The sequence below is a fragment of the Arachis stenosperma genome, chromosome 6, assembly GCF_014773155.1.
Source record: "Arachis stenosperma cultivar V10309 chromosome 6, arast.V10309.gnm1.PFL2, whole genome shotgun sequence".
In the NCBI taxonomy this organism is placed as follows: Eukaryota; Viridiplantae; Streptophyta; class Magnoliopsida; order Fabales; family Fabaceae; genus Arachis; species Arachis stenosperma.
The window spans coordinates 132,503,071-132,530,510 of NC_080382.1; the positions used below are offsets into that span (position 1 = coordinate 132,503,071).

The 27,440-nt window shown below is 35.4% G+C and overlaps 2 protein-coding genes across 2 annotated transcripts; one reads left to right on the plus strand and one right to left on the minus strand.

The window, feature by feature from the left end:
• The first annotated feature begins 456 nt into the window (after positions 1–456).
• Positions 457–11,153, plus strand: LOC130933063 (DExH-box ATP-dependent RNA helicase DExH17). Its single transcript, XM_057862563.1, has 30 exons — positions 457–497; positions 1,360–1,436; positions 1,741–1,924; positions 2,205–2,366; positions 2,754–2,991; positions 3,090–3,126; positions 3,221–3,267; positions 3,480–3,517; positions 3,654–3,675; positions 3,796–4,008; positions 4,126–4,282; positions 4,377–4,428; positions 4,950–5,021; positions 5,165–5,214; positions 5,326–5,443; positions 5,522–5,585; positions 5,704–5,787; positions 5,879–6,004; positions 6,095–6,291; positions 6,374–6,562; positions 6,674–6,925; positions 7,006–7,055; positions 7,229–7,246; positions 7,686–7,765; positions 7,859–8,057; positions 8,174–8,211; positions 8,289–8,645; positions 8,727–9,016; positions 9,136–9,304; positions 10,688–11,153. The coding sequence occupies exons 2-30, from the start codon at positions 1,369–1,371 to the stop codon at positions 10,825–10,827; spliced, it is 3,711 nt and encodes a 1,236-aa protein (XP_057718546.1). The 5' UTR covers positions 457–497; positions 1,360–1,368; the 3' UTR covers positions 10,828–11,153.
• A 12,155-nt stretch (positions 11,154–23,308) lies between these two features.
• On the minus strand, positions 23,309–26,699 carry LOC130935848 (cysteine-rich receptor-like protein kinase 42). The gene is made up of 6 exons (XM_057865753.1): positions 25,695–26,699; positions 25,441–25,554; positions 24,980–25,330; positions 24,609–24,843; positions 24,106–24,250; positions 23,309–23,974 (listed from the first exon to the last, which is right to left on the minus strand). The coding sequence occupies exons 1-6, from the start codon at positions 26,461–26,463 to the stop codon at positions 23,588–23,590; spliced, it is 2,001 nt and encodes a 666-aa protein (XP_057721736.1). The 5' UTR covers positions 26,464–26,699; the 3' UTR covers positions 23,309–23,587.
• Between the last annotated feature and the right edge of the window lie 741 nt (positions 26,700–27,440).

Genomic DNA, 27,440 nt, shown 5'->3' on the forward strand with positions numbered 1-27,440 from the left:
AAACTAAAAAATTAAATTAATGATTAATTAATAATAAAAAATAAATTTTAATGATCACTTAAAATTTTTTAATTTTTAAATATTAATAATTAATTAGTAATAAAAAATAATAACTTTTGACGATCCTCTAATATTTTTTATTTAGAAAGATTTAAGTCGTTCGGTTATATTTAACGGACCTAATTTTAAAACTACAGTTAGAGAATAAGCATAACTGCATAAGTGAATAAATTTTAAAAATCTTAATTAAAAGACAAAAAGTATAATTTTTTTTAAGTAAAAGAAATTTTTTGTGACAAATAATTGAACACTACTTTGAAATTATGTATTTAGATAATAAAACATAATTAATTGTCTTTAAAAATCTTTTAGATTATCCGCGTGAAAATTAAATGTTATATTTTTTTTTGAAGAAAAAAGAAAAGGAAAAATAAAATAGAGCAGGAGCCAGGGAGAACAAGTTCCGTTGTGATCCCGCCAAGAGGACTTCACCAGAGGTATAAATAGTAAATACCACTTCTTTTCGACTTCGTTTAGTTCTGCATTTTGCTCGTTGAATCAATCTTCTTCGGTTCTTCCTCTCTGATTTTCCTCCGTTCCTTCCACTTCCTCACTTCGGAAACGCACACAAGAACGCGAAATTGAGCAACCTATTGCCTCTCAACTTGAGGAACAAAACTAGTATCGTTTTCCTTTGCCCTGTTTTTTTTTTTTGTTTGTTTAATTTTGCTTTCGTGCACCTCATTTTTCCTTTCCTTTGTTGCTTTCATGTCATAGTTTGCATTCCGCTGTTTACTTCAATGCTGTATGATCTCAAAATCCACGATCTTCCATTTTCTTTTTGGGCAAATTACGATTACGATGGACTCTGTATCCTAGAACAGTGAATAATTCCAGATTATGAATTGGATTCATCATATTCTTCGACTCGTGTCATCTACTCTTCTCCCTTGGTTTCTGCTGGCATGCATTTACGTTTCACGATTGACTTTTTTTTTTTTTAAATATTTTCTCGTTAGTTATCCGTTAGTAACTTAGTATGGGATTCAATTTGAATATAATTTCTAAAAATGGATCTTATGTAAATTTTTAGGTTTCTCAGAAATGGTTGGATATTTTTCTCTCTCACGTTTTTCGAGTTGACTTTTGGCTCGCTATTTTTTCCCCCCGATATTGCTCTAATTTTGGCATGTTTACTGTATATCACTACTGGCTGAATATTAGCTGTTATAAATATTGGTGATATGTAATCCAATATTACAATATTGGAATTGTTATGTTACTTTAATTATGTATGTCTCTATATTTTATACTAATGCTCTCTTTTTTTCCCCTCCCTCAACTTATGTTTGTCTTCAGCGTTTTGTCATGGACACATATTCTTTGAAGTCGGTGTTCGATTTGCCAGCACCTTTTCGTTCTTGTTTTAGTTTCAGGTATTGTGTTTTTTTCTATATGAAGGATACACGTTGTTGAACATAAGTTCATATACTATGAAGCTTTAGCTCCTACATCTTGATTTGATCATTGCCAGTGGTATTTCACATTTGACCATCATTCATGGTTTGATAAAGAAATGTGATCATCATTTATTTCTGACATGACATAAAATTTTGTGATTTCCCCATACACTTTCAAAGCTCTGATTGTCTAGGATTAGGACATAAGGAACCTGAAGTGATCTCATAAGGATTGCTTTCTTGATTACTATAAAGAGCTTTCATCTTAAATGGAGTGCAGGTATTTTAATTCACTTCAGAGTGAATGCTTTCCTATCTGTTTCCATTCTGATGCAAACATGGTCATCTCGGCCCCAACTGGGAGTGGAAAAACAGTGCTATTTGAGCTTTGCGTTTTGAGGCTTCTCTCCAGGTTCATTTCTGCAGATGGAAGATTCATACATTCAAAGGGGTCCCTTAAAACAGTAAGTTCCTTTCCTGAAGGGCATCAGCAGTGAATAATGAAAACCTTTATCATGGCAATCCTTGTGAGGAGTAATTTAATTTGTGCAAGAGAAGACTCCTATCATATTTGCACCATTTTCCAAATTCTTCAACAAAAAAACCTGTTGTACTGTAACATAAACACTGGGCCAAGCTTTCGCACATGTTGAATCATAATGAAGTTTACAACTTAATAAACATTTCGATAGTGTCGTTTCCGCAACTAATTACTGCAACAATGATTTCATATTTTGTTTCAAGGTCTATATTGCTCCATCTAAGGCTTTAGTACAAGAGAAGCTCCGTGAGTGGAATCGCAAGTTTGGTCCATGGGGAATAAATTGCCTGGAGCTGACTGGAGATAGTGAATCTTACACTTCAAGGAACATTCACGAGGCAGATATTATTCTGACTACTCCTGAGGTCAGTATGTCAATGCAAGTTATATAAACCCAGGTGCAAGACCACGCATTCTAGATTTCTTTGCCTTTTCTTCTTTAAAATATTAAATGGATATAGATCTCAATATTATCTTGTATTTAAGTATTTTAATATTGTCCCCACAACCAAAAGAACGAGATAAAAAACTGAACTGGAGAAGTTAACTCTTGTGTCATAAGGTAGGATTCCCTCATTGGCTTTTCAAAAATAATGTCATTTCATGGTCTTTTCCCTGGTATTGTTTAACTTTAGTTGGGATCGTTGCAGAGTTACATTCACACACGCACAAGCAGTAGGGTAACTGAATATTTATAGTTCACTAGATATCAGCTATCAAGTGGTGAAGTTGACTTCCTTTCGTATGAATAGAAATTTGATGCAGTGTCACGTTATGGTATAGAAGGTGGTGGCTTAAGCTTTTTCAGTGACATCGCACTTCTACTTATTGATGAAGTCCATCTGTTGAATGATTCACGTGGAGCAGCATTGGAAGCGATTGTTAGTAGAATAAAGATCGTTTCTTGCAATCCAAAAATGAAATTAAATCCTCTTGCTCAGGTGCGCTTGGTTGCTGTGTCAGCCACAATTCCAAATATTGAGGATCTAGGTAATTTTTGTTTTAATTGATTTCATCACAAGAGTTACGAATATAATATGTAAACCTAAAAGTTGGAAAATTTTAACACAATATACATACTGTTGCAGCTGAGTGGATTAAGGTTCCTGAGCAAGGGATTAAAAGGTAGGTTTTACCATCACATCCATAAGATAGTGTGTTGTATAATGTTGAAAGCCAATACCCAGAGAAAATACTATTTTCTTTTGAATAATCACAGATTTGGGGAAGAAATGAGGCCAGTAAAGCTGACAACCAAAGTATTTGGTATGCAAATAAAAAGGATGTAGCCATCTATAAATTTATTTTTTATCAGTTCTGTATTTATCGTATCGTATTATCATATCTATACAGTCAAGTTGGATACTTAGATATGTTTTTCTTTAGGAAAAGTGATGTATAGTGGTTATTGTCTTGGCTCATAATCATTGATATTATTTTGACATGTGCAAATTTGTTGTACTATTAAATTTGTGCAGGCTATGCCCCAGCCAAGAATGACTTTCTATTTGAGAAGGTTTGTTTCCAGTTGACACAATTCAGATGACATCAATCTTCAATGTTTGCTCTGTGCTGTGCTATTTTAAAAGAAATCGTTGAACCAAATAAACTTATCACTGTTTCTAAGTTTTATTGTTTATACTTCCATGCAGCGCCTTCAAAACTATATTTTTGGTAAGGATGCATACTTCATCTTACTGCTTAACAAATTTGTTTTAGTTCGTAACTTGTTTTCTGCTGTTGACATCTCTGTACAAGGTAAAGAATTATCATTCTTTTTATAATCTCATTTAGATATTCTAATGCAATACTCAAGAGGAAAATCTGCGCTTATATTTTGTTCAACGAGAAAAGGAGCACAAGAAGCAGCTCAGCGACTCTCTCAAATAGTCATGACTTTTGGTCAGACAAATCCATTTATTAGGAACAGAGAGCAGCAAGATCGGCTGAGAGAGGCTTCTCTGTCATGCAGTGACAAGCAAATGCAATCATATATTCTTTATGGGGGTATGCCAGAAGTCTGCACCTTGTTTTGGATACAACAATCATACTGAAAAGCAATTCAGTTCCATGCATGAAAACTAACAGTAGAAGTCTGACATTTAGAAATTGCTTCACATATAGTTGGTTATCACAATGGTGGGCTTTGCCACAAAGATCGCAATCTTGTGGAAGGCCTTTTTCTCAAGGGTGACATTCAAGTACTTTGTACCACAAATACACTAGCCCATGGAATCAACCTCCCAGCACATACAGTTGTTATTAAATCAACACAGCACTTGTATGACTACAGTTTTTCTTTGAAAAATGGAAATATGCACTTCATTGATGCATTTTTTTCCCCAAGCAATTTAATGAAATCTAACTATGTCCAGCAACAAGGAAAAGGGTCTCTATATGGAATATGACCGCTCCACAATATTGCAGGTTTGTTTCTTAACATTTCTGATAATTTTGGCTTATCTGTGTATAATATTGAAAAATGGCAAAGCATACAAATTAATTTCAGCAGTATCGATTCTCCTTAATTTGAACCACTTATGCACGTCATCATCATAGAAGTAAGTACTTGTCATTTGTTCCCTGAAATGCAGGATTTGTTGTGATTTTCAAGATTTTATTTAGTTACTAACTATATGGGATAGGTTAAGATGTGCATAAGATTTTAGTGAATTTATCCTGTCAAAACGACCAATAAATTTCATATTTTAAATAATGAAGGGAATAATATATATCTATCTATACATGTCAACTAGTAGCTTGGTTTCAGAAAGTCATTTATAATAGAGACTTCTCAGCCAGAAGATATCTTTACCTTTTTCTATTTATGCAATCTCACTGGCTACCAGAAATGGTGGGGGAAGTCAATTCTTGAGGATTTTTTAGTGTTATGTTGTCCCACTATTGGATTGCTAATATAACATTTGGGGTAAAATTTTATTGCACAGATGTGTGGAAGGGCAGGGCGACCACCATTTGATGATACAGGCTTGGTTATAATCATGACAAGGAGGGAAACGGTGAACCGAGCTACATTCGCATGCATTTTTTACTGTCCTCCTTCTCTTAATCCTTTGAGTGATCACTTCTATGTGTTATTGTCCTATATAATGCTTTTTTCACTTTTACTCTCCCAAAATTCAATTTACTCTCTTTATTTCAGGTTCATTTGTATGAGAATCTCTTAAATGGATGTGAAGTAGTGGAATCACAGTAAGGCTGCCTCTTTCTAAGTTGAAGAAGGATATGATGGCCATGTTGATCCTGTTATGTAAACACGCTACATTTACGGTGGTTTCTCATTATGATATTTTCTTCAAATAGATTGCTTCCATGTGTGACGGAACATTTACTTGCGGAAATAGTTCAACTGACAGTAACTGATATTACAAAAGCAATTGAGTGGTTGCAATGCTCATACTTGTATGTTAGAATGAAAAAGGTATGTAATTAAGAATGTCTTTCAGATTTATCAGAGTTTCTCCAATTTGGTCTGATGAAAATTTTTATCTGCAAGCAGAACCCGGAGAACTATTCAATTAAGAAAGGAATTTCTGGTGATCGTTTAGTGAAGCATGTTCAAGGTGCAATTGTTGTCCTGCAGTTGAGCTTATAGCTTTCTATTTTTATCCCTCTCTTTCTCCAAGGTTTTTGTTTTCCTCCTATTTCCCTTCATTAATTATTGAAGCTATGTTATGTTAGATATTTGTGTTAAGAAAGTTAACGAGTTATCTCAGCACCAAATGGTAGAGATTGATGAAGATGGTTTCCTCTTGAGCCCATTAGGTATGTTATCTTCAAGTATAATTTATTATCATGCTATATTTACAGAAATTAGAATCCAAATTGGTTGCTGATATTTCCTTTTCTACTGCAGATCCTGGGAGGCTAATGACAAAGTATTATTTGAGATTTGATACTATGAAACAGATAATGAGGACACCTGAAAACTGCTGTCTAGAAGATGCACTTCATGTTATTTGCTCTGCAGAAGAAATTGCTTGTGCGGATATTCTCATTAACTGTTTTAGTGTCTAATGCAAATATGTTTCTTCATTAAGTATTGATATAGTGTTGTACCCGTAAAATGAAGGGATACAGCTAAGACGCAATGAGAAGAAGCTCTTAAATGAGATCAATGCTGATAAAGATGGACGGCTTCGCTTTCATATTCTCGGAGATAGAGGGAAAAAGAAAAAACGCATTCAAACAAGAGAAGAAAAGATATTTATTTTGGCAAATGACTGCTTAACTGGTGATCCTTCAGTTCATGATCTATCTCTAATTCAGGTGTGAGATTTTAATTCTGGCATGTTGTGCTACAGACCTACAAAAGTTAAACCCCAGTTATTAAGCAAATTTGATTCTACAGGATATGAATTCTATATGCTCAAATGGATGTAGAATTGCAAAATGCATGAAAGAATATTTTATTTTCAAACATAATTACAAAGGAGCTGTGAATTCAGCTCTTCTAGCCAAATCACTTGATCAGAAACTTTGGGATGACAGTCCCTACCTGTTGAAACAATTGCCTGGAATTGGGATGGTTACGGCAAAGGTAATATGTATAGATTTTTATTTTGGTGTTGTCTTAACTAATATAATAGTGTCTGGTACTTGTGGACTTTCCTTTTAGTGCATGATTTGCTTGTTGAGATGTTCATTTCAGGCACTACATTCAATGGGAATTAAATCATTTGAGGCCCTTGCTGAAGCTGATCCAAGAAGAATAGAGATAGTAACTGGTCGAAAGTACCCATTTGGAAATCATATTAAAGATTCTCTACTGTCACTACCTCCAAAAGTTGAAATTAAGCTTGCAGAAACTGAAAGCAATAGACAAGGAAAGTTCAAGCTAGTAGTAACGTTGACTAGGATATCACAGACAACCCAGTCAGTTAAACGACATTATGCTGATATGGTGTGTTTATTGAATGATTCCCCCAAAGGAGTTCTAGAATCTAATAATTAAAATAAGCATGTGAAACTTTTTTCTCACAGATTGTTGGTTTGGAGGAGGGCAACACCATTCTTTTTCATGAAAAAATAAGGTGATGGTGCCATTCTAATTAACTTTTCATGATTATCAGTGTGAACCACATAAGAAAATTCTATGAATGAGTCATTGATGCTTTTGATTCCAATGTGTTTTGGTAACCTGTGAGTACAAATAGTTTGTTCCTCATCTAATCAGAGTTTAATGGTCGTAAAATTACTGCTGCAGGGTGGATCAATTTTCCAGGTACGTAAACTAAATCCTTGACTGTTATTCTGGACAGAAAACAAACAACGTGTGGAGTGTTCTAGAACACCCACTCACCCATAGACATATGAAGGATTTTCAGTGTAAAACTGAAAAGATTACCCTTATGAAATGAATTCTTATATAATAAGCATTCATTTTTATTTATAGAAAACCCTGGAAACATTTTTACATCCAGGTTTAAAGCAGTGTCAGTGTCATATCCTACTCACTGACCTCATATATGGTGATGATGATGCCTACTATTTGTTTTGTTGGTGATGATTTTGCATTCATCATCTTCAACCTCAAGAAAGATGGTTAAACACTCCAATATAACTAACTACCAATAGTTAACTGCTTTCTACTACCTACCGTATATGTTCTGAGTCCCCGACACAAACTTTAAGCTAAGATTATTGCTTATTTCATGCTCAAGCCCGTACTGTGCAACAATTCTTGTGCCTGTCACACAAGGGAATCAGACTATCAAGGCTGATTTTGTATATGAGGAGTATAGTAAGATGTGCTTTATTTGAATTGTAAGTTCTCTCCAATAATTTTATTTGAATTGTGAAATTTATAACTCGATACTTTAATATCCACATACAGTTGGCATTGATGTTCACGAAAAGCTTCACATGGAGAAAGCGGGAATTTCAGTTGTTCCTTCAAAAAGAAACAAGAAGCAGGGTTTTCTTCCTCCACCCGAGGAGGTTTACGTCATAGAAGACGACAACATCACTATAGCTGATATACCAATGAAGAAGCTATCCACTCTGAACAAGGATAAGGAGGAAGATAATTCCATGTTGGTCATCTTTCCTTGAAATGTCTGACATAAGATATTTTTTTCTTCAAATCCATATCTCTAGTATCCTTGTTGAAAGACCTAATAGCTTTTGTATAAATGACTACCTATTGCAGTCCAAGTTTCAAACTCTTGGATGAAGAGATAGAGGAAGGTATTACTCAAGAGACAATGTTATTTTCTTTTACGATTGTCAAAAGCATTCTTCCCTTTACTTGTTCGGTGTTGAAGGTGGGCATGCTCTTGAGGTTGAAGATGATGACTGCAAAATTATCACTGAGAAAACAGTATTTGACCACATACGCGAGAAGGCCAGAAACTTTTCTCTCCTAGCTGCATTGGATAATATTCGCTGTCCACCACTGGATGTCCTTACAAGAAATCATGCTCGTGAGAAGAGACCTGCCATCAGTCACGACATACTTGTTCCGGATGATGCTGACACAGCAAAAGTCCCTCAAACAAATCAGACTAATTTTCCTGCAGATCCCAGCAGGTTAGAATGCAATGATGCCAACCTTAAACTCACTTCAAATGACCAAAACTCAGCTGGTAGCTCAAATGATATGAACCACATAGTTGAAACAGGTAAACCTTAACTAGCATGCAATTTAACAATCGGTATTTTTCTTATGTTGAGTTAGCATTGTTTCCTTTCTATTCCTGTAGGTGTTTTCCTCCCTGATTCCGAAGCAAGAACATATGCAATGCCAACTGAAGAAACAGTATTTGACCATATAATGAGAAAATCTAACAATTTTCCACAGATTAATAAGCCTGATTGCCTGGAGTCAGTAATCTGGAAAACAGAATTATTCTCGAAGAATCATCTGAACGCTGCTCTTGGTATTGCAACAGAGAGAAATCCATCAGACATGGTCACTGATAGCATTCTCAATTCATTTATGGGAAGTGTTGAAGCAGAAAAATATGCATCCGGTGTTCAAGTTGGTACTGAGGTAAACATGACAAATCAAATGTTTCTATGGCATAGATAGAGTCATAAATTGCTGTGTCAGGCACCAGTTACATTTGACCTTTCAATTTTGTACTAACTGATAATGTTTTGATGTTGAAGAAAAAAAGGTTACTGGACTCCGCATACTTTGTAGAGGGTGGCAAGAAGCAGCACTGCTCTTCTGGAGAATCAAAGGAAGTGAAGTCTAGTTTAAGTGAAGCAAAACAGTCCTGTACTTTGGAAACTGCATGCCAAATGAAGGAAGCAGAGTCATATCTTGGGTTCAAAAGTGTGTTTTCATTTTTATGATATGATGACTACTGATAGTACCGCAGTAACGAACTTCGACTCGTCGAACTAACCATCTAGTGATTGCTATATCAGGGACCTTCCTACTTGCACATTCTTAACCTTTAGTTTTATGTAGGAAAACTATCCGAGGCACAGAAGTAAGTCATATCGACCACTTTATTTTGAAATCGTATACAAAACGTTCCCGTTCGGCTTCAGTATCATATCTTTACTTTTACATTTTGCTTAAATATACGAGAATGTCTATGGTGTGGATGAAAAAAGAAAAATATCCATACTTAGAGAACAATGTGGTTTAGGTGTATGAGTGACACCTGTGTCTGTTATTTCTGTTTTCTTTCATATTTTACAGTAAAAAGTAAAAACATTGCAAATTTCAGTTTTTTATTTTCTTTAATTTAGGATTAATGATACTGTTATGTTTTAATGGCACCGAGTTTTTTGTATTATATTGGTCGAATAGAATGCATTCAGTTGGACCTATAAACCTATCCTTTCGTAGCATCTTTGTTTATTTTTTTTTTTTAAATCATGGAAGACTATTTTGTTCGCTTGTCAAATTCCTAATTATTACGTGGAAGATAAATCTTAATCCTAACCTAAGAAAGCTACGAAGGGACAGGTTTATTATAGGCCTAACTGAATGCATTCTATTTGATCCAATATAAAACAAAAACTCAAATGTCATTAAAGCTTTTAACAGTATAAATTAATCATACATTTATAGAGACAAAAACTGAAACTTCGTATTTTTACTGTAGGCTATGAAAAGAGAACAGACACAAGTGTCACTCAAGCACCTAAACACATCATCATCTACAAGCATTGTTTGCTCGTTAGTCGTTACACGGTCCAATAAGAAGTGACTCAACAATGTCCCAATCCTCTTACATAGCCCACACCAAGATACGACTTTGGAGGATCATAATAATCAGAACCAGGTTAACGTGGGTCACCGAAAATCAAGTTGTTACTTTCTGCTAGTATCATCTCAAAACTACATGGTTACTAAAACCTAGTTTCGTAGTATCATAAATACTTAGGCAAATCCAAAATTCAGTAGAAATAGATTTTTTCAATTTTATTTTCTCAATTGATGTTGTGAAGCATACGTTTTAAATGGAACTAAAAAAAAAGACATGTGAGAGAAGATGTTGTATAAAAAAAATATTGAAAATTATGATGCACGGACACTGACACGGGACACGACACGATACGAAACACGCAGATGATGCGTGAGCATCTTATCTATCTTTTCCTAGTGAATTTGCACTTAATTTGTTGAGTTTAATTAAGAATTAATTATATTTTAGCCACTATGGATGCTATTTTGAGTTTTGTGCAATTTTATTTATTTTAGGTAGCATTCGGAGGGATTTGATGAAGTTTCTGCAGAGAAAAAGAAGAAACCAAAGAGATGACCAGCGAAGACCGACGCGGACGCATGGCTCACGACCGCGCGGAATTGAGGAAAGCGCAATGACGCGATCGCGTGCCTGACGCGAACGCGTGGACTGGAATATGCACAAATGACGCGAACGCGTGGACGACGCGGACGCGTCACATGCGCGATCTGCAATATTACAGAAAACGCTGGGGGCAATTTTTGGCCACGTTTTGACCCAGTTCCAGCCCAGAAAACACAGATTAGAAGCTACAGAATGGACAAATCAAGTGGTCCCCACCCATCAACTGAAGATCTGTTAATTAATTTAAATTTAAATTCAAATCTTATCTTTTAGGAAAAGATATTATTTTTATTTTTAGAGAATTAGATTTTAAATTTATTAGGATTAATTATAAATAGGAACTCTGTACATTTAGACACAAAGAGAGAATTTTTACGACAATCCTTATTTTCTACTCTGAACCATGAGCAACTAATCCTCCATTGTTAAGGTTAGGAGCTCTGTCTATTTGTAATGGATTAATTCGTTTGATCTTTCTAATTTATTCCATGCTTTGATTTATATTTCAATAATTATTTTCGCTCTTATTTTATGAATATGGGTGGAACGGAAGTATGACCCATATTCTAATTGAGTTCTTGTAAAACTTGGAAAAGCTCTGTACTTGAACAACAGCTTGGAAACATATTATCCTAAATTTTAATTATTTGGATTTAATGGGATACGTGACATATAATCCCCTTATTTTTTGGGTAATTAGAATTTTTGTGGCATATAAACTGAAAATTGATTTTTACCCTCTAATTGGAATTAACTGACCAAGGAATTGGCAGTTAATGAATTTTAGAGGAGACTAGAAAGGTCTAAGGAATTAGGGCCTAGTCACATATAGTTTGCCATGAAATTATATCTTGCATGATTAAATTAGTTAGTAATAAAAATTAATCCGAAAAAAATAGATAACTCTGAAACCTTAACTATTTTCTACATATTTTATTCCCAACTCATTGCTGCTTTTGCTTTCTGAAAGTCTAACATTACTGTTTAATGCTTTTGAACTTCCAACATTCTTTTCTGCTTGCCTAACTAATTCTATCAAACGCTATTGTTGCTTGATCCATCAATCCTCGTAGGATCGACCCTTACTCACGTAAGGTATTACTTGGTACGACCCGGTGCACTTGCCGGTTAGCAAGTGTGGGTTATAAATTCCACACCAAGTTTTTGGCGCCGTTGCCGGGGATTGACTGTGATTAACAACTATTAGTTGTTTGATTGCTTAGATTAGGCATTTTAATTTTAATTTTTATTTAAATATTGTTTTATTATTTTTTTCAAAAAAAAAAATTTCTTTGAATTTTCGAAAAAAAAAAATTTAACGTATTTTTCTTTTTTCTCCCTACGTTAATCTTTTTCCTTTCCTTTTCGTTTACCCCCTCCCCTGTTCTTTCTTTCTCGTTTCCTTCTTTTATTTTATTTTTTAAAAAAAAAATTTATTACTTGATTTTTGAAAAAAAAAATTTAAATTTAAAAAAAAAAATTTAGCACTAATATTTCTCTTAATTTCTGAAATTAAGTTTGGTGTTACCTATTTATTATTCTTCTATTTATTTTATTCAATATTTTTATCTCTTTACACAGGTTACCTCACTGGGAATTCTCTACACTCTGACGTAGAGATTTCCATTCTTTCTTGTGTTATGTTTGTTTATGCGCAGGAACAGAGACAAAGAACATCTCTTAGGCTTTGATCCTGAACTTGAAAGGACTTTCAGGCGGCGTTTACAACAAGCAAGACTTTGCAAGGCTGCAGAATCCACTATGGCAAATAATAATGCTAATGCCAATGTAGTAAATCCGAATGGGGATGATCAACAGAGGAGAGTGCTTAGCTCTTATTCTGCCCCTACTACGGATCTTTATGGAAAAAGTATTGTGGTGCCTCCTATAAATGCAAACAACTTTGAGTTGAAGCCACAATTGATCACCTTGGTGCAACAAAATTGCCAGTATCACGGACTTCCTCATGAAGATCCAAATCAGTTCATATCTGATTTTCTGCAGATATGTGATACTGTGAAGACAAATGGAGTGAATCCAGAGGTGTACAGACTCATACTTTTTCCGTTTGCCCTGAGGGATAAAGCAAAGCTATGGCTAGATTCCCAACCAAAGGAGAGTTTGGATACTTGGGACAAGGTTGTTACTGAGTTTCTCACAAAATTTTTCCCACCTAAGAAGCTGACTAAGCTTAGGTTGGAGGTTCAGACCTTCAGACAGAAGGATGGTGAAACTCTGTATGAAGCTTGGGAGAGATACAAGTTACTGACTAGGCAATGCCCTCCAGACATGTTCTCCAAATGGACCCAACTGGATATCTTTTATGAAGGCTTGGGTGAGATGTCCAAGATGAGCCTAGACACTTCTGCAGGCGGTTCATTGCACAAGAAGAAGACACCAGAGGAGACTATTGAGCTGATTGAATTGGTTGCAAGCAACCAATATTTATACTCATCTAACAGGAATCCTGTGAACTCTGAGACCCCTCAGAAGAGAGACGTGTTGGAAGTAGAAGCTGTTAATACTCTTCTTGCTCAGAACAAGCTGATGTCTCAGCAAATAAATCTACTTACTCAACAGATGGGTGGCATGCAAGTCTCAGCTATCAACACCCAAAATCCAACACAGGAAGTCTCTTATGACATGGCAGGTAATTTTATGCAAAATGATAATTATGATTATGCTCAACCTTCTTCTGAACAGGTGAATTACATGGGGAGTGGTCCTAAAAATCCCAACAATGATCCATATTCTAAGACATACAATCAAGGGTGGAGGAATCACCCAAATTTTGGGTGGAGAGATCAACCTCAGAGACCTCAAAACTTCAACAATAATTCTCAGAGCAGTTTTCAACAGAACAACTATAATAACCATCAATTTCAGTCTCAGCAACAACAACCACCTCAGCAAGCAAATTCTAAAACCCAAGAAGATTCTAAATGGGAATTGATGATGAGTTTCATGCAAGAAACCAGGGCCTCCATTAGAAACTTGGAGGTGCAAATGGGTCAAATGAGCAAGCAAATACCTGAAATGTCTCCAAATACATTCCCTGGTGATACAGTGGTGAACCCAAGAGAAGATTGCAAGGCCATTCAATTGAGAAGTGGTAAGGTAACTGGTTCTGAAACCAAGGTCAATGAAGATCCAGTTGAAGGAGAAGCTCGAGAGGAGAAGAAGGAAGAGGTAGAACACGCCCCTCCTAAGCGTGCAGACAACCCGTTCCCTGACTCTCTAGACACGTATCCTACATTGCCAAAGGCTCCTGAATATAAGCCAAAAATGCCATATCCTCAGAGGCTTCAGAAGGCATCCAAGGAAAAGCAATTCTCTAAATTTTTAGATGTCTTCAAGAAGCTGCAGATCAACATCCCTTTTGTAGAGGCTCTGGAGCAAATGCCTCTCTACGCCAAATTTATGAAAGAATTGTTGACCCACAAGAGGAATTGGAAGGAGCAAGAAACAGTGGTATTAACTAAGGAATGCAGTGCAATTATTCAACACACCCTTCCTGAGAAAATGCCAGACCCAGGAAGCTTTGTCATTCCCTGCACCATTGGAGAAGTCGGCATTCAGAGAGCTTTATGTGATCTTGGAGCTAGCATCAACCTCATGCCACTTTCAGTGATGAAAAAGCTTCAAATTGAGGAGGTAAAACCTACTCGTATTTCTCTTCAACTTGCTGATCTTTCTATTAAATTACCTGTGGGTGTGGTTGAAGATTTACTTGTTAAAGTAGGACCATTTATCTTCCCTGTTGACTTTGTTATATTAGACATGGAAGAGGAGGTAAAACCCTCTATTATACTTGGTAGACCCTTTTTAGCTACAGGTAGAGCTCTGATTGATGTGCAAAAGGGTGAATTAACCCTGAGGGTCAATGAAGAACAGGTGGTCCTAAATGTTTTTGAAGCTCTCAAGCACCCTAATGATTCTGAGGGGTGCATGAAAATAGATGTTATCGAACCACTTGTTCAAGAAGTACTGGAAGCTGAGGTACTTGATGCTGTTCTGGATCCTATTTCTGAGTATGAATTAGTTGAAGTTGATGATTCACCACCCCAAAAGAAGCTGATGAACACGCCAAGCAAGGAGGAGGAAGCCCCCAAGCTTGAGCTCAAACCCTTGCCTCCTTCCCTGAAATATGTGTTCTTGGGTGGAAATGATTCATATCCAGTGATTATTAGTTCTTCTCTGAAACCTGAAGAGGAAGAGGCGCTTGTTTCAGTGCTCAAGAGTCATAAAACAGCTCTTGGGTAGACCATTAGTGACTTGAAGGGGATTAGTCCAACTAAGTGTATGCACAAGATTCTTCTTGAAGATGATGCCAAACCAGTTGTGCAACCACAAAGGAGACTCAATCCAACTATGAAAGAGGTGGTCCAAAAAGAGGTAATGAAACTATGGGAAGCAGGTATTATTTACCCTATTTCTGACAGTCCTTGGGTAAGTCCTGTACAGGTAGTTCCCAAGAAAGGCGGGATGACAGTGATCAAGAATGAAAAGAATGAGCTTATTCCTACAAGAACAGTCACAGGATGGAGAATGTGCATAAATTACAGGAGGCTCAACACTGCTACAAGGAAGGATCATTTCCCCCTCCCTTTCATTGATCAGATGCTTGAGAGGTTAGCTGGTCATGCTTTTTATTGTTTTCTAGATGGATATTCTGGATATAATCAAATTGCAGTGGACCCTCAAGATCAAGAGAAGATAGATTCACATGCCCCTTTGGAGTATTTGCCTACAGGAGAATGTCATTTGGACTTTGCAATGCTCCAGCAACTTTTCAGAGGTGTATGCTTTCAATTTTTTCTGATATGGTTGAAAAGTTTATTGAGATATTTATGGATGACTTTTCTGTTTTTGGTAATTCTTTTGAATCCTGCCTTAAACATTTATCTCTTATCTTGAAATGGTGTCAAGAATCAAACCTTGTTTTAAATTGGAAAAAATGTCATTTTATGGTTACAGAAGGCATTGTTCTTGGACACTGGATTTCAAGTAAGGGGATTGAGGTTGATAGAGCAAAGGTGGAGGTAATTGAAAAATTACCACCACCAACTAATGTTAAGGCAATTAGAAGTTTCTTGGGTCATGCAGGATTTTATAGAAGATTTATAAAGGATTTTTCTAAAATTGCTAAACCATTGAGCAACCTGTTGGTTGTTGATGTTCCTTTTGTCTTTAATTCTGACTGTCAGCATGCTTTTGAAACTTTGAAGGCAAACCTTACCTCTGCTCCCATTATAGCTCCCCCTGACTGGGATTTACCATTTGAATTAATGTGTGATGCTAGTGATTTTGCTATAGGAGCCGTTTTAGGACATAGGCATGGTAAGCTTGTACATGTCATCTATTATGCCAGTCGTGTGTTAAATGATGCTCAAAAGAATTACACAACTACAAAAAAGGAATTATTAGTTGTTGTGTATGCTGTTGATAAGTTTAGGTCCTATTTACTTGGTTCTAAGGTTATTGTTTATACTGACCATGCTGCGTTGAAGTACCTTCTAACCAAACAGGATTCTAAACCCAGATTAATCAGATGGGTGTTACTCCTTCAAGAGTTTGATATTGAGATAAAAGATAGGAAAGGGTCAGAAAATCAAGTAGCCGACCATCTTTCCAGAATTGAGCCTGAAGCAGGAGAGCAACCACCCACAGCTGTGACTGAGACATTTCCGGATGAACAATTGTTCCTCATTCAGCAGGCACCATGGTTTGCAGACATTGCAAATTACAAAGCCATGAATTTTATCCCAAGGGAGTACAGTAGGCAACAAGTGAAGAAGCTATTGACTGATGCAAAGTACTACATTTGGGAAGAACCATACCTTTTTAAAAGGTGCTCAGATGGAATAATCCGGAGATGTGTCCCAGATGAGGAAAAGCAGCAGATTCTTTGGCACTGTCATGGGTCTGATTATGGAGGCCACTTTGGTGGTGAGAGGACAGCTACAAAAGTCCTTCAGAGCGGGTTTTACTGGCCGACTCTCTTCAGGGACTCAAGAGCATTTGTAAAGCACTGTGACAGATGTGAGAAAGCCACGAATCTCCCTGCCAACTATGAAATGCCACAGTAGGGGATTCTTGAGGTTGAGTTGTTTGATGTGTGGGGTATTGATTTTATGGGACCTTTTCCACCCTCACATTCAAACAACTATATTCTAGTGGCAGTTGACTATGTGCCCAAGTGGGTGGAAGCTGTAGCTTTACCCACTAATGATGCCAAAGTGGTAATGAGCTTTCTTCAGAAATACATCTTTAGCCGGTTTGGTGTCCCAAGGACACTCATTAGTGATGGAGGAAGCCATTTCTGCAACAGACAGCTGGACTCTCTTCTACAGAGATATGGAGTCCGTCATAAAGTGGCAACCCCCTATCACCCTCAGACAAGTGGACAGGTTGAAGTTTTCAACAGGGAACTTAAAAGGATTCTAGAGAAGACCGTCAGTGTTTCAAGAAAGGACTGGTCTAGGAAGCTTGATGATGCTCTCTGGGCATACCGGACAGCATACAAGACTCCCATTGGCATGTCCCCCTATCATTTGGTTTATGGAAAAGCCTGTCACTTGCCAGTTGAGCTGGAGCATAAAGCTTACTGGGCAATCCGATAGCTGAACCTTGATTCAGAAGCTACAGGAATCAAGCGAATGCTTCAGCTGAATGAGTTTGATGAATTTAGATACTCAGCCTATGAGAATGCCAAGCTCTATAAGGAAAGAACTAAGCTACTGCATGACAAAAAGATTGCCATCAGAGTCTTTGAGTCAGGACAAAGAGTGCTTCTATATAATTCAAGGCTCAAATTCTTTCCTGGGAAGCTGAAATCCCGGTGGTCAGGGCCGTTTGTGGTTACCAGAGCCTCACCATATGGTCATGTGGAAATACAGGAAGAAAATTCTGACAGAAAATTTACCGTGAATGGCCAGAGGTTGAAGCACTATCTTGGAGGCGAGATTGACCGCCAGAGGTCCACTCATCTGCTAAACTAGCAGAACTGACCGTCAAGCTAGTGACGTTAAAGAAGCGCTTGTCGGGAGGCAACCCGATAATTTCGTATCCTTCACTATTTTTCGTAGTAATTTCTCTTAGTTATTTTATTTTTATTGAGTTCTTACTAATTTTCTGATCATGCAGCTATGTTCTCCCAGGAACCGAACACCTCTGTCTATAAAAAAAATTAAAAAATAAAAAAAACGCACACACGACGCAAAAGCGTCGCTGACGCGGTCGCGTAAGATGGATGTGTGTGAAAAAAATAAATTTGACAGAGAGTTGTGCGGGAGTGGCGCGAGAATGGAGCCTTTCGCACAAAGAAGCTCATGCGATCGCGTGCCTCACGCGTTCGCGTTGCTTGTGATTTTTCGCCACCCACGCGACCGCGTCACTGACGCGAACGCGTGACCTGCGAAATCGATGTAAAAGAGTGTTTGGGCAGAGAGTTGTGCTGGCTTGGGACAAGAGTCGTGCTAAACGCACGGAATTGGTCACGCGGACGCGTGACCAATGCGATTGCGTCGATTGCACAAATGGTCATCCACGCGTTAGCGTGACCGACGCGATCGCGTCGTATGAAAATAGGCATCCCAAGCCATGCGAACAGAAAGTCGCGCGGGCACGCTACTGGCTTCGCGCGAATTGCACAAAATACAAGTCACGCGAATGCGTGCCTGATGCTAACGCGTCATTAAGAAGAATGCGCGACCCACGTGACCGCGTGCTCCACGCATTCGCGTCGCTTGCGCCACACTAGTTCGCCGCCCAGTTTTTCTTTCTTTCTCTTTCCCAATCCTCATCCTCTCTTGTCCTTTTATCCTTTTATTTTTTTTTCATCATATTTATCTCTTTCTATTTTCAGTTCTTATTTGCTTGAGGACAAGCAAACCTTTAAGTTTGGTGTTGACGCTGCGCTTATGGGTTTTCTAAAACACAAAAGGGAGGCAAATCATCCTCACAAAGGAGCACAACCTGAAGAATAAAGCGACTACTAGGATAACTAAGGTGGTTGAGTTCCTTTCATTTTTATTCCTCCCCTCTTTTTTTTTTCTATGTTATGTTCTGACTTTCTGCTATTTTACTTTGTTTGTTGCATGATCTTTTATTAGTTAGAATTCTAGAACTAGTTTTTTTTAATATCTTTAATGCTGAAAAGATGTTTCATGTACCACTCACTGAACTTGAATCCAAAAAGAAAAGAAAAAGAAGTGATGTATTGCATGAGAAATTGAGTTAATTCTAAGAATATTCTTATTTACTTAAATGTGGTGGTATTTTCTGTGATTTTTGAATGCATGATATGAACAGTGCATATTTGAATTTGAATCAAGGGATGTTAATGTATAAGGAACAGGAATTTAGAGAATTATTATGACTTCTCTGAAATAAACAAAAATTTAATCCTTGAAGCAAAAGAAACAGCAAAAGAAAAAAAATAATAATAAATAATAATAAAAGCAAGGTCCAAGGCTCTGAGCATCAATGACTAGGGAGGTCAGATAGGATTAAAAGCTCAAAGAGTTGTTTCCCTAGTCACATGTTTGTGTTGTGATTGTGTCAAGTAATCCTTGAGACAGAACACTTAGGGTCGAGACCAATTGCATTTAACAGAGTATGCCAAAGGCTTTGAGCACCACTGTCTGGGAGTGACTGAAAGAAAAATCAGAACTCAAAGAGAGTTCCCCAGTTAAGTGCTTGTGGTATTTCTATGTCAAGTAAAGCTTGAGACAAAACATTTAAAGTCACGGCTAGGCTCAAGGTGCAAAGCACCAAAGAAAAAAATAAATTAAACTAAATTTTGTTATGTTCAAGGATTAAACTGAAATATAAAAATCAGAGAATTCATAATATTATTCGGATTCTAATTCCGAATGACAATGACATCCTTCTGATTCAAAGGAGAGTGAGATGCCAAAAACTATTCAGGATTACAGTTATAAACCCCACTATAAAAAGAGACATGAGCTTAATTGAACTCTCATTCTCATGCAAATTCACATCCTAAGCTTATATTAGTTTTGGTTGCTTGAGGACAAGCAACAGTTTAAGTTTGGTGTTGTGATGCGTGAGCATCTTATCTATCTTTTCCTAGTGAATTTGCACTTAATTTGTTGAGTTTAATTAAGAATTAATTATATTTTAGCCACTATGGATGCTATTTTGAGTTTTGTGCAATTTTATTTATTTTAGGTAGCATTCGGAGGGATTTGATGAAGTTTCTGCAGAGAAAAAGAAGAAACTAAAGAGATGACCAGCGAAGACCGACGTGGACGCATGGCTCACGCGACCGCGCGGAATAGAGGAAAGCGCAATGACGCGATCGCGTGCCTGACGCGAACGCGTGGACTGGAATATGCACAAATAAAAATATAACATATTCATTTAATTTTTGTCATATATATATATATATATATATATATATATATATATATTTTGTATTATTTTTTTACACACTCAACAACAAGTTATCATATTCTTTTATTTTATCCTTTTTTTTATATTATTATTATTATTTGCTTTTTTTTTCATATTGTTTTAGTCTTCAATTTATTTATTTTTTATTTCTTTTACCCTTTTGTTATAATTTTTTCATATTGTTTTCATCTTCATATTAGCTTTTTATTTTTTAATTTGTTATCATTTACGTTATTATTATTTACTTTACATTATTATTATTTGTTTTTTTTATCATAGTACTTTATTTTTATTTAGTGTGATATTATATTCTCTGTTATTATTTACATTATAATTTATTTCATTAACGTTATATATTATAAAATTTGATATTATTTATAATTTATATAGTATGCTTCCAAAACTAAATCCAAGAAGAAGTTCTAATCAAGTGAATATTAAAAACAAGGATGTAATAAATGAAAGAGAAGTAGAAGCTAAAAAAATAAAATGGGATAATTAAAATACTGAAATATTTTTAATTATCTATGTGTAGAAGAGATACGAGATAGTAATAGGCTTAATAAATATTTCAATAAATTGGTTAAAAAAATCTACAAAAAAAATTAGAGAGAAAATATGACTCCCATATGTGTATAGACAACTAAGAAATAGATAGTTAAAAAATAAGATTTAAGAACATCTCATCTATTTCTTAGTTCTCTATGCACATATGGGAGTCTTGCTCTCTCTCAATTTTTTTATAAAATTCTTTCAACCAATTTTGCCAAAATATTTATTAGGTCTATTACCATCTCGTATCTCTTCTACACAGATAATTAAAAATATTTCAATATTTTAATCATCCTATTTTGTTTTTATAGATTTTACTTCTCTATCATTTGTTGCATCCTCGTTTTTAATATTCACTTGACTAAAATTTTTTGCATTTAATTTTGGAGGCATACTATATAAATTATAAATTATATCAAATTTTATAATATATAACGTTAATGAAACAAATTATAATGTAAATAATAACAGTAAATATAATAACACACTAAATAAAAATAAAATACTATGATAAAAAATCAAATAATAATAACGTAAAGTAAATAATAATAACATAAATTATAACAAATTAATAATAACGAAATGATAACAAAAAAATAAAAAACTAATATGAAGACGAAAATAATATCAAAGTAATATGAAAAAAGGATAACAAAAGGGTAAAAAAAATAAAAAAAAAACAAATTAAAGATAAAAATAATATGAAAAGAAAGCAAATAATAATAACAATATGAAGAAGAAAGAATAAAATAAAAGAACCTGATGACTTGTTGTTGAGTGTGTAGAAGAATAATACTAGAAAATATTATCCTTTCAATTTATATATTACAAAAACTAAATGAATATGTTATATTTTTATTTGTGAATCATTCTAAATTTGTTTATTTTTTTATATGTTGATACTAGTATATTTTTTATTTTTATATATGATTATATTTTACATTAAATTATTAAAGATTTTATCTTAAAATATTGCATGATTTGAATATCAATGTAGTACATTCATCAATGAAAGAAAAGAGATAAAAGATGTCTTTTTAAAATTTTAGTAAAAATATTTTTGTCTATCAATAATTATAAAATATTATTTTTTTTAAAAAAAATGTAAATTATAATTTTTTAAAAAAAGATTTTTTTTTATATTGTTAATGTTTTTATTTTTACTACTAAAAATTTGTTAACCACATTAAAAAAATATATATATCTTTTTTTATTAAAAAAATCGTTTTTATTAAAATAATGACACCTCAAATAAGTACTTAATCTTTCTATAGTTTATGTACTTCTTTAATTTGATATTGTAATTTCTTGTAGGAATTTCCTCCTGTCAAGGACACCAAAGCTTAACGCCTGAGTCCAAGCCAAATAAAAATGGATTTTTTTCAATTTTTTTTAACATTTAAAAAAATAAAGTATAATTATTTACCTTTAATTTTATAAATAAAACTAGAAATAAATATAAAAAAAACAATAAATAATTAAATTAAATACTTGACACCATCTTATTTTTTTATTGGAGAGATTCAATCCCCAAGCCAAACAAATAATGTTTATGTAATTAACGCTTATGACATTTCTATTTTTCTATTAGGATGTTTGCACTTTCTCTCTCAACAATTTAATCAACATATAAAGAAGAAAAAAATGAATCACTAGGAGACTAAGACAATATTAATCTATCATTTTCCAAATAAATAGATTTTATTTGACGGAAATTGTTGTTGAAGCAAGTAGCTAAGCGTTGATTTGTCATAATGTGAGCAGGACCACAAAAGCTCATTCACGTGAACCTCACGTGACACCCCAAGTAATGGCTGGGGCCCACCGAAGCCTAAACCGGTGCCAATCTACATTACTGGCTTGTGCAGTTGACAAGTGCATCATGTACAAATTTTCATCACATTGTAGCTGCCATCAAAATTTTTCTAAATATGAAAATTGGTTAGCATCAACATCAATTTGAATTTCTCCTAACAGGGGCCTACAACATCAATGTTCTTTTAATCCTCTACAGAGGCATATTAATGATTTAATGGTTCTCAACTGTGTTATCCAATGCCAAAAGTGAACATAGATTAAGACAGAGGTGTGGCTTTCGAGAAGGTTACATCACACTTGTGATAAATTGTTAGTGGAGATACCTAAAAAAAATATGAACTAATAATTTGTTTATACTTTATGTAAAGGTAATTAAAATAAATTTAATTTACATATACTAATAGTATAAAAGAATTTTATACGATCATTTAAGAGTATATTATTATATCAACGAAAATAATTAATTTTTAAATTTTTTATTTAAAAAATTATCTAAATATATAAATTTGATTAGATGATTGAATAAATCTTTTAACGCCTAATTAGAATTAAACTCATTTAAAATATAATAATTTTATACATATATTTAATTATTAATTATCACATTAGCAAAAATAATATTTTTGAAATGTATGAATTGAAAAGTTATCTAGATGAAAATAAAAAGTTTTACCTTATAAGTTCATCGAAATTAAACTTTAAAAATGTAAAAATATCTGTTATTCTATGATCTATCCAACAAGTATGAGCTATGTGCCATGAGAATTACACGTTTGTCATATGTCCTTTCTTTTCTGGGTACTAAAAATTCCTAGTGAAGAATCAATAGTCCATTCAGATTCTGGCAATATTGTAAACAAAATTCAAATATGCTATATTACTCAAATTTCTATGGTTAGTGATCAGTGAACTACTTTTTCAACTTTAGTCACGATTCTCAGAAATAATTTACTTCCTAACTAATTATAACGAGCTCCCGAAACATTGGATTATATGGGAAATCAAGCTTGGACAATTGGTTCTTCAATTCTTGATGATGGCCTATCCGAACTGCGCGAACTCGATGACTCTGAGAAGCTGTTGGAAACTCCAATCTTCTTCAATGCATTTGACACAAAGCTATTTGTGCTGTAAGATCTAATGGAGCTATCTGAGTCAGGCACACCCGTGTTCATAAAAGGTGGTTGAGTTGGTGTAGGAAAATCCAAATTCGAATTAGTTAACAAGTTCACAACTTGAGTCATGGATGGCCTTAAGGAAGCAGAAGCTTGTGTGCATAGCAATCCAATGTGAAGCACTCTTAAAGCTTCATTTGAAGGATACTCATTAATTCTCAAAGAAGAATCAACAGCTTCAGCCAGTGTGTTTGATCTGTACAGTTTCCAAACCTGTTGCAAAAAAGGAAATTTTCCACATTGGTAAATCAAACATCATATATATTGCATGCATAGGCTCAAAGCACAAGCGCACGTGCACGCGCGCACGCACACAAATTAACAAGGCTTGTTTCAAGTCTTACTGTCTGCAAAAGGGAACCAGAGTCCTCTCTGAAGACATTATTCCTCCTGCCACATACAATCTCAAGAACAAGTACTCCAAAACTGTAGACATCGGCTTTATCGGTAAGTTGTCCTCGAATTAGGTACTCAGGAGCCATGTAACCTCTGTTCCAAAACCGAAAAATAAATTGTTAATAGTAAAAGGGCATCTAAGCAGAGGGTTGATCGGATCCTAGTGTTAGCAGATGGCAAGGCAGGAGTTTAGTACAATTTTTATTGAGTGCAGATTTTGAATTCTTTTGTGGACATTGATTTCATTTTCTTAGTTTGTCATAATGCTCCACTATTTTGTTGAGCTCCTTCTAAATCAAGGCTAATTTCCAGTTTTTTCAATAGTGGATTGGATGCCACACCTTGATTCAAAATCTAAAGAAAGACAATGATTTTATGAGTCCTATATATTCTATGTTTTTCATCTCAACGGTCTACAATATAAAAAATGCTGAATAAACCGGGGACTTACAGTGTTCCAGCAATTCCAGTGCTCAAATGTGTCTTATCAGCACCAAAACAGCGAGCAAGACCAAAATCCGCAATCTTAGGTGTAAGATTCTCATCCAGAAGAATGTTACTGCTTTTGATGTCTCGATGAATGATTCTTATTTTGGAGCCTCCATGAAGATATGCAAGCCCTTCTGCTGTTCCAAGAATGATATTAAACCTCTGTTTCCAGTTTAGGTTCTGAGTTTTGTTCTTTTCTGCAAGGCGCACATAATAGCTTCGTGAGTTTTTGTAATTAAAGAATTACTTTCTTTTCTTTTACCTGTCATTGTCACTTTTTGATACAGATTAATATTTCCATGCATATATATTTATTTAAGAAAGAGGACTTACCAAAGATAAATTGATCTAAACTCTTGTTGGGAAGGAACTCATAAACAAGGAGGCTCTCAGGGCCTTCAATGCTACAACCCAATAGTTTGACAAGGTTCTTATGTTCAATTCCACTAATTAAGTTTACTTCATTGAAGAACTCATCCACCCATTGCCTGTTATTGAAGACCAACCTCTTAACAGCAACAACTTTCCCATTTGGGAGAACACCTTTGAATACCGAACCAGCTCCGCCTTGGCCTACTTTTCTTGAAGGGTTGAAATAATCCGTGGCTTTCTCAAGAGTTTCATATTTGTAATTCAAGCTAGACTCCCTTATGGAAGAGCAAATCTGACCACGATTATTGTTTTCTTCGCGATGCAGAAGAAAAGAAAACACGTCATTGGAAAGTTAACACACACAACATTGGTGTACAATTACAACGACAAAATCTAATTTCATAGTTAGAATGTATGTTCACCTTTTTTAATCTTTGAGAATTTGGTGAAGGCCGCATAAGAGGCTGAAATAGAAAGCATTATAACTGCAGCTACTGCTAACACTGCTGCTATTATTATTCCTCTCCTAAGAGGCCCTGAAAAAGAACCCACATCAATAAGAACACAATTTTTGTTAGCCAACCCAAGTTGGTCAACCACAAACCTTTAAATAGAGTTTAGATCCATAACAAATTAATATCAATTATGATCATGAAAATTTAGAAAAGTAGCTTACTGCTTCCAGCTTCAACTACACGCTGCTCATTGTAGAACTTCACCGTTGAATACCTCAAATAACAGCCAGCATTTAAGGCTCTCCCTTCTTTTTTAGGCAAGCAACCTCTGACTTGCTTCCCAGCTTTCCTCAAGCAGTTTCTGCAACCATCATTCCCGACGGTTTTCCAGCACTGCGCCAAAGCGTAAACTCCATCAATCTCTCCCACGGCAAAACCGCCACCTTTAGCGACGGCCTTCAGAACAACACTGTCAACTACCCTCCCAACACTCCTCTGATGAGCCACCCCCTCCACATTCCCTCCGGTGCAGTTGACGGTGTCCCTGACGGGGTCGGTCTCCTCGGAGTAGAAGCGGTAACGGTCGTAACGGAGGAAGCAGCCGTCGAGGTAGATGCGGGCGGAGAGGGAGGGGAGGCAGCGGGGGAGGGTGGTCCGGCTTGCGGCGTAGCAGAGGAGGCAGTCTGTGTGGGAGAGGTCGTTGAAGCACTGCGCGAGGCCGTAGACGGTGCCACCGCCGCCGTCGACGGAATGTGTACCCCAGTTATGAGCGGTTACTTGCTGAGAGAGGAACTCCATTTCTTTGATGAAGCTTGGGATGTAGTTGGAGTAGAGTGGGGCCTTGGTTGTGCCGCAGCTGAGTCCTGCTTCTGAGATTCTTGGATCGGAGAGTGTGAGATGGCAGCGAGATGAGAGGCTGAAAAAAAATATTGCGAAGATTACGCATGATGATGGTGACGAAGATGAGATTTTCTTCTTCTTATGAGTCATTTCTTTTCTGACTTGTTATGCTATATCTGACTGATGTTTTTCAGCCAAGATTTTTGAGATGATAATTTTGGTGAACCCTGTGTGTCGTTTTTCTCAGTTGAAGAGAAGGGGAACAAAGTGAGTGACAGAAGGCAAGTTCGAGATTTCTTTTTCTTGTTGGTGCTTTGTGGGTGTCCTCTCCCATATTTGTGGACTACGGGGATATGACGGTGTGTGTGTGTTTAGTGCGTGCTACTGCTAACACTGCTAATTTTTATACTATAGAGTCTACCCACTTGTGAAACATGGAAATTGTAAATATAAGTCCCATCATTAATTGGTCAGTTTGTCTCAGTGTTCATATGATGTTTGTTTTTAATGATATCTAAATTACTTAATTTATTTTTTAAAATAAAAAATAAAATATTTAAAATTTATTAAATCTTATTTATTTATTTATTTATATAATTTAAATATAACGTGATAGACACCATAATATTTATCTTCCATTAAATATTTTAATAACAATATAACATAATTTTAAGGGCAAATGACTTGGTTAAACCAAGTGCATTTTAATATGTTCTCATTGTCTCAAATCGAAAATTGTAACGTTAAAGTCTCAAACCACGTTTCTATATAAATCGAATTGAATAAATTCGATTTAGATTCGATTTATGAATGAACGTAAATCAAATAAACTAAATTCGATTTACACATGCAACCAACGTTAGAGTAAATTGAATTTAAATGTTCCAATTTACAAAGCAAGGAGGTATATAAAAACGAGCTGCTATATAAAATTTTGTAGAAGAGTGAGATTCACAATGGCTAGTGATGAGAGTTTTGTAGCTCTTGTGTATTATAGAGGGTCTATTAAGAAGAAAACACAATCAGGAATTAAGTTCACTAACAAGGACCCGCTGAGTGTTTTTCTCAAACTTTCGACAAGTTTCGCTGAGTTTAAGAATACTATACTCCAGAGACTAGGACTGCAT